Source organism: Anastrepha ludens, chromosome X, assembly GCF_028408465.1.
Source record: "Anastrepha ludens isolate Willacy chromosome X, idAnaLude1.1, whole genome shotgun sequence".
Lineage (NCBI taxonomy): Eukaryota > Metazoa > Arthropoda > Insecta > Diptera > Tephritidae > Anastrepha > Anastrepha ludens.
The window spans coordinates 49,644,634-49,655,036 of NC_071503.1; the positions used below are offsets into that span (position 1 = coordinate 49,644,634).

The 10,403-nt window shown below is 40.2% G+C and overlaps 1 protein-coding gene across 1 annotated transcript in view; it reads right to left on the reverse strand.

Moving 5' to 3' along the window:
* LOC128870045 (uncharacterized protein K02A2.6-like) overlaps nt 1-7,625 on the reverse strand; it is a 23,018-nt gene extending 15,393 nt beyond the window's left edge. The window contains exons 1-2 of the mRNA XM_054112641.1: nt 6,944-7,625; nt 5,737-6,899 (exon numbers count right to left, since the gene is read on the reverse strand). Of these exons, the coding sequence (XP_053968616.1) occupies nt 5,737-6,899; nt 6,944-7,625 (1,845 nt within the window). The remainder of the gene's footprint in view (nt 1-5,736; nt 6,900-6,943) is intronic.
* Nucleotides 7,626-10,403: the final 2,778 nt, after the last annotated feature.

The window sequence follows — 10,403 nt, forward strand, 5'->3', positions numbered from 1 at the left end:
TATTCATTACAACCAAACAAACAAAGTTTTCCTCTTTATAATATTAGTGTAGATATATTACAATACCCTAAATAATAGGTATTTATTGTACATTTCCTGAAATGAAAAAATATTGATATTGACATCGATTAAGTCATTGCGATTTACTTGATTTTTAAAACACTAATCTCAATCCATCGTGATTAAGTGAAAATTGTAGTGGTTTAAAAATCTAGGCTCAGGTGCTACCCTAGGAAACGCAAAAAGTATAGCTTTATCCTTAGGCACGCAGCTCTCGATACAGCAGCTCCTTTTTTTTTCTTTTTTTCGGTCCACTTGTTCGGTGGAACATCATCATAGCCTAATTAAAATTTTTATTTTTATTTTTACAAAATTTAAATTGAGGTATATTCAGTATAATCATATACATATATAAAACAAGAACCCGCAACCTCCGGGGATTTATAGTTTTCAAGTAATTGATTGTTAAAATTGTGTAATTTTGCGAAAGGATATTGTTGTTTTGAATACAAGTATAAAAACCAGTAAAAATACGTTTGTGACCATATATTTTATGAATTGAAGTGAAATTTAGAACAAAATACATATATGTATTATATTGTACCAATTTATAAGTGTATTGTATTATAATGCGTGTAAATATTGAAAGTTATAAAAGTTGTTCATGAGCCACTCCCTAACATCTCAACCAAGTTTCATTAAATAAATCATTATACTTGGCCTAAAATTGCCCATACGGCATTATCCTAAACCCGATCTTTTAAATTCAAAAGCTTTTTATAAATATGTAAATAATGTAAATAATATGTATGCTTTCTATTTCATGCATGCATGCATGGATGTGTATATTAAGCTTTTCAATAGGCACGAAGTATTGAAAACGACATCCAAGCATACGATTATCAGTTTATGTATGTACAGTGAACCAAAAAGAAACTGGGACACTAATATTTAAAAAAATATTCACAGATTTATAACTAACTCCGTTATAATCATAAGAGCTTTTCAATATTTGGCGCAATTTTCGTATATGTACATGTAGGTATATATTTATCCAATCAAAATCAAATCTAATGCAATCATACTTTTTTTCTAATATTTGGCGCAATTTTCATATATGTAAACCTAATATACATATGTCCTTTGCTAATATATATATATAAACATGCATACATACAATTACGCGCAATTTTCATTAAAAAAAACCAAAAAGAACAAATCTGTAAACATGCATACAAATCATATGGACATATCAAATGAACAAATCTGTTCTGTACGCAAGCAAATGTAAGCTAATGTAAACTACATTTTTTCACACTTGCGTATCACTCTCTCCCTCTCATTTCTCTCCGGCAGCAATATTAATTAATTTCCTACTGTTAACTTGTGCTGATTTCATTTTCTTACCCGTGTATTGTTAGAGCCCAAAATGAGGAACGGGCCGGGACTGCGCCTTCTCTATGAATTTACGTTCTCTGGTTCTTGCTTCACCAACACCATTATTGTTGTTTTCTGCATGCTTTTGGTTTCTTTGTTTTCAATTTTGTCCATGCTTTATGTCACAGCCGCTATCTCTGCACGTGTATGTAGTTCTATGATTATCTATGGAATAGGGAGGCCATACTAGGGTTGATACTGGCCCTATAGGTTGCCGAAACTAATGGGGAGTAATCTCAAACCAACATAAAGGGTCACTTAAGACTACGCGCTTTGAGCGTTTTGTGAGACCTGCCAGGTTTTAGTAGGGCAGAGAAGCAATAAACCCTTCTGTAAATCATTTCAATTAGATTTCACTCGACTTATTCAGATTACAGAGGTTTACTGTCCCAGCCCGATCACAATCTGCTTCCGACCCAGTATGCCATAATCAGGAATCAATCCTGATGGCCCGCAGCCCATAATGACATATTATCACCTGCCGCTCTTAACATGCAGAACATTCGCTGACCAGGTAGCCGCCCACTATGAGACATGTGCCCCTGGATTTTTTTATGTTCTCTATGCCGTTATATGGTGAAGGGGGCACTGATTTGTGGAAGGAGATGTTGCTTCGCCTTTGACACAGAAACCTCGCGGGAACATCTAGCTTTTATACCGCGCCTTCCGCCTCAGCTGCTCATTGGCCGGGGTTACTTATTTGTCAAAACTTATTCCCAACTAACCTGCTGCAACAGGCCGTCCGGCTATCAATGACCTGCTCACGGTACCTAGAGCCCAGCTTAGTCGTCCGATCCCTAGGGAGCGAGTAGTCCGAATCAAATTGACCGATGAGTACACATACAATGATATAGACATACCCTTACAAACTTGTAAGGTACTGATCTCTGAAGAAATTGTGCGAACAGCGAATAAAAAATGGTGTAATGAAACCTCTTGCAGAATCGCCCGACAATTATGGCCAACTCTCAATGCTAAACGCACAAAATCTCTGGTAAGCCAAAATAACCTCAGTCTTAACATACTGATTTCAGTTATAACGGGGGACTGCCAATATGCAGCCACGTTCAAGGGATGGATGTGCAACACATGACTTCTGCACAAGCTGTCTAGATGAAAAAGAGGAAGAGAAGATCTCGCATCTTCTGTGCCATTGTCCTGCTCTATCCACACGTAGATTCACGATTTTAGGTAGTCATCTTTCTAATGAATCGGAAGATCTCAGTTTTGCGAAAATCAGAGATCTTCTAAAATGTTTGAACAGTACAAACTGGTTTTAGGAGAGATGAGGACAAGTTCCCCAGGCGGCATCACAATAGGCTATGAGCCTGAGGACAACCGTTTCTACTTAAACTAAGTTTCGGTGGATTTTACATAATGGTTTTTACAAGGAAGTTAGTTCCTTCAAATGTTTCATTGAATTCGGGCGAACAGTACACCTAAAAAATGGGGTTAAATATGTTAGTGTGGCGTATTTATGAATACAAGGATTATTAAGAGGGGATTTAGCATTGCGACCTGAAAAATCTAGCCAGATTATTTCTCTAAGCACAACTTCTTCAATAAATGTTGGTATTTGTCCTAGCATATGTAATATGCACTCAGCTGAATAACACGTGCTGCTCTAAAGTTAGGTTAGGTTAGCCTGGTTGGCATTAAGCCACGCATAGACCTTTTGGCCCCTAGCGATATCAGATGGAGACCTACCTCTATGAATACTGAAAGTAGACATCGTGTAGGATGTCAACGCTTTTGGCGAATCTAAGCAGAGCTGGGATATCCCACAGGGCACATGCATTTTAAACGCGTTTTTAATAATACCGGACAAACGCACAGAAGGTATTCTAAACTTTCCTCAACATCCTGGTATGCATGTATACCTATAATAGTTCTGCACTCCTTTCGCGTGAGCGTAAGTACGAATTGAATCAGCTTTTTGTCGTTAGTTCTACACATAATTTTTGCTGCTTTTAGTTCACCTAGCTTCCACTCACTTTTTCAATGAATTGTAGATTTCGTTGTATATTGTATTTAGCGGTTTTGGTATGTCGTTCTCTCGTTCAAATGGTAGTCTAACAGCACTGTTTGCTATCTAATTTACTATTTCGTTCCCCATAATGCCTTTATGACAAAACGAATACGTATTTAATAAAAAAAAGCATAATTTGAATTAAGCATGAAGTTTTATTATTATTTTCGACACATCATGTTGCTTAATTATAAAATAGAGTTTTCCTGAGATACTGGCTATTTATATGGTTTAAATTTGATACTCGTATTAACAGACAAACACTGCTATGATACAGTTTCTTACCCAATTTAAAGCTTTCTCAAAAGCTATTTTTCTTGTTTTATTTTGTGGTGCGTAAATAAACAAAGAAAACGGTTTTCCGACACGCGAACACGCGACGTATAATTGTCCATGGGCGAAACAAGGAAACTCCAAGTGGTTCCGCAAACTTCTAACGACTGTCCTTGCGATTTATTTATGGTCATCGCAAAGGCTAGACGAACTGGAAATTGTACGCGCTAGAAATCGAATGGTATTTTCCTTTTATGATTGTTGCATCAATGACGTTATTCATCAGATTTTTCACAGCCAGTCTTGTTCTATTGCACACTCAAGGTTGATTAATGTTACGCAGCATGATGACAACTGACCCTATTTTTAACTTCAAATTATGAGGTGGTAATCCAAACAATTCCAGTGAATGTAAAAACTCCGTGGGATGGTTGACTACGTCATCCAGGTTCATAACGGTGTCCACTGATTTGAAGGAAACCAACTGTCCTGGAAGAAAATTCCGAATGGTCACATTGAGATCCTCGACATCTTTATTTTTCGCTGTCAATATTGCTCGTTCACCCAGCCAATGATGGCTATTGAACTTTTGCGCTACATTTGGGGAAACACGCTGAATAAGCTTCTCTTTTGAGTCTGTGATTTGACAGAAATCTGTGGGTAACGTGATGAATCCGGTCGAGGTGTCCACTGCAACTTTATTATTTCCAATGTCTAACAACTGCTTCGAAAACACACTCGCAGTTTCATCTTGTTGCAAAAATACTCGCATGTTAGTTGTTAATTGGAGTGTCTTTACATACTGCCACAAATTCGATAATTTTAGGCATGCATTTAGTTCATCAGCAACAGTTGATCGGGGAATTACTGGAATGACATGAGTATCATGGCACCACCAAAAATCTTTTGGTTGTCACGAAGATCTTTCAACGTTCTGTCCAGTGCCTCCAGTGAACTCTTTTGGGCCATTGTGCATTCATCTGAAACAATCAATTTGGATACCTGTAGGACCTTGGCCATTGCGCTATTTTTGGCGATGTTGCAAATTGGTGTTTCGGTGATTTGCATGTTTAATGGTAATTTCAAGGAAGAATGTGCAGTTCGCCCGTCTTCTAGCAGAGTCGCAGCTATTCCAGATGAAGCCAACGCTAGAGCAACATCATTTCGCGATCTGATCCTCGCCAAAAACAATGAAATTAAGAACGTTTTTCCGGTTCCTCCGGGAGCATCAAGGAAATAAATTCCATCAGATCCACTGTTCACAGCTTCTATCATTGTGTTGTACGCAATTTTTTGTGGTTGATTTAATCTTTCGAAAATCTTTCGCTTCATAGCGATTAATATTCTGTCGAGTGCGTGTGCTTCTGCGAAGTTGGAGATCCCCTTGTGATGAGCTATCTTCCATAGGCTGCACATTCGGTGCGTCAGGTGTCGGTGTAGAGTCGTCTGCTTTCGGATCCCAAGCTACCAAATCTGATTCTGTTTGAGAACTTACGTTGGTGCTAAACCTGGATTTAAGTTGGTTTACATGTCGTTTCAAGTACCCGCAGGAAGTCTTCACGACGTAGAGCATTTTTCCGAGTTGCCTTGTAATTATGCCTTGTAACCACTTTTCCCCTTTAGCGTAGTTTCGAGCGAAGATCGGTTCGTTTATGCAGAACTTGCTTTTGCGTGCTCCATCTTTTGTTTTTACCTTCGCTGTCTCGAAAATCTGGCTTAACAAAGTTCGTACCGGTCTGTCATGTAGAATTTCGGCAGGCGATTTTCCATCAGCGTTAGGCATGGCGATATGTCGATAAGTACTTTTTTACAGCTGCTCTTAGCTGTAGTCCGTCGTCAACGTTTTTCTTCACGGCGGATTTGAACGTCCTAACATATCTTTCAGCAAGACCGTTAGATGCCGGATGGAACGGTGCGCTAGTTAAGTGCTTAATACCCAGCTGAGCGCAGAAAATCTTAAACTCCTCTCTTGTGAGCTGTGGACCGTTGTCACTTACGAGAGTTTTTGGAATTCCTTCGGTAGCGAAAATTGCAGCTAGCGCAGAAATTGTATCAGCTGTAGTTGTAGTCGTCAGTTGAGCAATGAATGGAAATTGCGAGAATGCATCCACACAAATGAGCCACATAGAATAGAAAAACGGACCTGCAAAGTCGACGTGGACCCTTTCCCATGGATGGTTTGGTTCAGGCCAACCTTCGTATTCTCGTGCTGGACCAGGGCTTACAGCTTTGCATATGTCGCACTTTGCTGCGAGCTTGGCGATATCGTTGTCGATGTCCACCCACCATACGTGTTGTCTGGCTAATTGTTTAATCCTGGATGTACCCCAGTGACCATCATGAAGTAATTGAAGAATTTGTTGTTTCCAAGATGCTGGAATAACTACACGAGTATGTTCCGCTTGCAAACATGGAAGATTGTTAATTATTGTCAAAGAATTTTTCCTATTGAAAGATGAACGAAGATCAGAGTCTTGAGGAGGTAGCTTTTCTGGCCACCCATTTTTGACAAAGGCTGTAACTCGGCGTAGAATTGCATCTTTCCCGGCGTGCTTTAAAATATCGTCTGGATCTATCGGCGTATTAATTGTTCTAACGTTTAAACAGGCTTCTTGTTTGACAAATTCCTCATCAGGCCCTAGCGGTAGTCGTGATAGCGCGTCTGCATATTCATTTTCAGCAGTTTTGCGATATTTGACATCGTACTTATATGTCATGAGCGTTATGGCCCAGCGTTGCAACCGATGTGACGTCATTGTTGGTAATTGACTGCTTGGGTTAAATATGCTAACCAGCGGTTTGTGGTCAGTTATTAACGTGAATGGTCTACCATAAAGATATTGGTGAATCCGTTTAACCCCAAACATTATAGATAAGCCTTCTTTTTCTATTTGGCTGTATCGAACTTGATGTCTGTCAAGCGTCTTTGATGCGAAAGCCATTGGGCGCTCACTGCCATCAGGATAGGTGTGCGAAAGCACTGCACCAATGCCATAAGATGAAGCATCAGTGGCAAGCACTAGAGGTAATTGCTCGTCGTAGTGCGCAAGTTGCGTAGCGTTAAGAATATGGTGCTTAAGTGATGTGAACGCTTGTTGTTGTTTTGGGCCCCACGTAAATGGGACGTTTTTTCGGCGTAGCATATTGATAGGGCAGATATCTGGGAGAAGTTTGGTATAAAATTATGATAATAGTTAACTTTACCCATGAATGCCTCGACTTGCTTGATGTTTTTTAGTGGCTTATGATCTCTTACCGCTACCAGGCCGAATTCGTCTGGCAAAATTCCCCCTGCGCTGATTTGTCGACCCAGATACTCGATCTTTTCCTGGAGAAAAAAACACTTTTGCTGTTTGCATTTAATACCGTTGCTTTGAAGAACTTGGAGAATGTTTTCGACGCGTTGCATGTGCTCATCGAATGTAGGCGCTGTGATGATGATGCCATCAAGATAATTGCCACACCCTTCGATGCCTTGTATAAGTTGCTCGAGGTACCTTTGAAAAATTGCTGTCGCGCTGGCTATTCCATACGGAAGACGTTGATACTGATATAGCCCCAACGGCGTGTTGACTACCATGATTGCTTTTGAATCATCGTCTAGCTCCATCTGCAGATACGCGTCCTTAAGATCAATCTTAGAAAAGTTTTGACCGCAGCGAATTGCGTGAAATAGACTTTCACGTGTAGGCAATGGATATTGCTCTATATCTATTTGCGCGTTGACAGCTTGTTTAAAATCACCGCATATACGTACTGACCCATCAGGTTTAGGTACAAGTACTATAGGCGATGCCCATTGCGAAAACCTGATTGGTTTCCAAATTCCGGCGTTTGTAAGTCTTTCTGCTTCTTTTTTGAACGCAGACATTTGCGAAAATGGCATTTTTCGGCTTTTGAAAAACTTAGGCGTTACGTTTGCTTTTAACTGCACGGTAGCTTTGAAATTTTTTATTGTGCCAAGTGCTGGAGTAAACACCTCACTATACTTCTCACAAAGCGCGTAGGGTAGGTTGTAATTTTTGAAGCGAAGCGGAGCGGAGAGCGTCGTGTGGTGTGTGCGTGATAAGCTGATCGCGGATCATCTAATCGATGTATGTGTGAGAGCAGTTCATTGCGGAGCACACGAATTGACACTCTCTTGCAAGACCACGAAGTTCGGCTACATACTCTCTGTAAGATTGGTGCTGCTTCATGTCCCGTTTTAAAAAATCGTAACGTGCTTCGATGATGTGTCGCCTTGACTGGAAATGTTCTGTTAACTTTTCCGTTAATTCTTTGAATGTTTGTTCTTGCAATTTAGTACTTCCAAAAAGATTTTTTAGAAGTTCAAAGACTTCTGCACCAATCCACGACAAGGAGAAGGATTTTTTCTTTTCAGCACAATTGACACCGTATGCACTGAAATGTTGGTTGAGTTGTTCCAAATATGACTCCCATGTCTGCTGATCTTTGGAAAACTTCGGGAACGAAGGCACTATGGTAGAAGTTGTACCACTGGTTATACCATCTGCTTGCTTTTCGAGCAGCGCTATCATCCACTTATTTTGCTGTTCAAGCAAATTTTTCGCGAACTCTTTTTGTTCGATTAAGAGCTTTTTTAAAACTTCACTGTCGTTCGACATTTTTTTTTTTTTTTGTTTTCCTCGTCGCCAATTGTAAAGAAGGAGACCGACGCGTTTTCCATCTAAAACTGCACTGCTTTATTTTATCCAAATTCTATACAGAGTTGCATAATTTATGTTTGCCAGTGTTACCTAAGTAATAAGGTGTAAGCAGTGTTGCATAACAACTTACATATAAGTGAATTTATAACAGTTTCGGCCAATGTTTTACTGTCGTACTGTTGTGCACATGACGATTTGGTGCGGTCAATCCCAAACAAGGCAATACTTTATTTGCCATCAATAAACACATATCTTCTATCATGATCAATGTTTCATTGTAAATTTGTGCAGTCATTTGTAGTGTAGGATTCAAAATTTGATGGCGCACACAATGATTTATTAAGAAATTCATGAGAAATTTTAATTTTTGCTTAAAAACTCTGGCAATTATGTCATGCCTATCAACTGGTGTTTGGCTATGTAGCAATTCCCTCTTGATTTCGGACCATTACTTCGCCTCCAGCACAACAAAATGCAACAGATTCATGAGTGTATCTTAATGCCTTACAATATTTACAAATTATTTTCATTTCCCCAATTGTTACCGATTTGTCAGCACAATAATCAATTGCAGGTTCATAGTGGAATGCAGCTCGTTCAAGAATCACAGAAGCATTCCGTCTGTAGATTAGCTCAATTTCATTATGTCGTGCTTGGTGTTGTTGTGTTTGAGGTGCACGAACTCGTTGCATTCTAAGCCTATCTGCTTTATTATCACTCACTAAATAACGCAATTCTGGCATATCATTACGACTATTTTCTTGATCTGTCTCTCTGTGGTCATCAGTGCGGTTAGCACGTGAGGTAGCTCTTCGCTCATTTGATTGACTGCGACGACCTAAGCCAGGCATAGTAAATTGTAAATAATCAAAGTGAGAAAATGTTTCGCTCGCTTAGCAGTAAAGTGTCACAATCACAAAATATCAATAAAAAAGAGCACATTACTTGGAATATCACTATCACAAAGGATTGCCAAAGTAAAGAAAGTTCTCGCTCACTCATAGATATTGTAACACAATATTGTAATACTTGTTTCCGGGTTCTAAAGTGCGACAGGATGGATTGACATAATAGTTGGTTGTCAAATCTAATGTCAAATATTATGGTGAAACATTTGATGTCTTAGGTTAGGTTAGGTTAAATGGCTGCCCTAGCTAAAGGGCTTACTTGGACAAATGTTAAGAAATTCGTCCGTTGTGGTGCCATACATGGGAGAGGAGAAAGGAGATGGGAAGGAAGAAGGAGCCTTGGGATTAGATACGATGATGACCATACATTTTACGACGGCGCCGACCGGGGCTGATTTGCGTTCGTAGTTAGCCGTAACAAGCTACTAATGAACTTCACCAAATTTATGATACTTCCGCCGGCTATATCCGCAGGCGTAGCGAAAAAGTGGGAGCCCAGATTTCTAAGTCTTTGCCAGACGAGAGCAGGGCAGCTGAGAAGAAGGTGTTGAGATGATTCCACCTCGTCCTCCAGACAAATTCTGCAGAACGGACTTGAGGTAATCCCAAGTCTTACGGCGTGAACACCTAACGGAGAATGTCCGGTAAGGATGCCCACCAAATTTGAGAGCTGGGGTTTTGTTAGCCTTAGGAGTTCCCTTGAGCGTCCCCGATCTACCCGTGGCCAGAAGGATCTCGCGACCTTGCACGTTTGCGCACTAGCCCAGCGCTCGCTAAGTTGACTCGAGGCCCATCTTTCCTGGAGCAGACCACAGGTTCTCAGGGGAACCCCAATTCTCCCATTACGCGACGAAACCGTCTCCAAAGTTCCCTGTCTAGCCAGCTCATCAGCCCATCAGTTTCCCTCTATGCCGCTGTGACCGGGAACCCAAATGAGCCTGATGATGAAGTATTCGGATGCAATCGAGAGAGAAGCCAGACATTCCCCGACTAATCTCGAACGCACAAATAGCGAGACCAAGGCCCTAATTGCCGATTGGCTATCGGAGTAAATATTTACTTCCTTAACAGTAATTACCGAATTAAGCA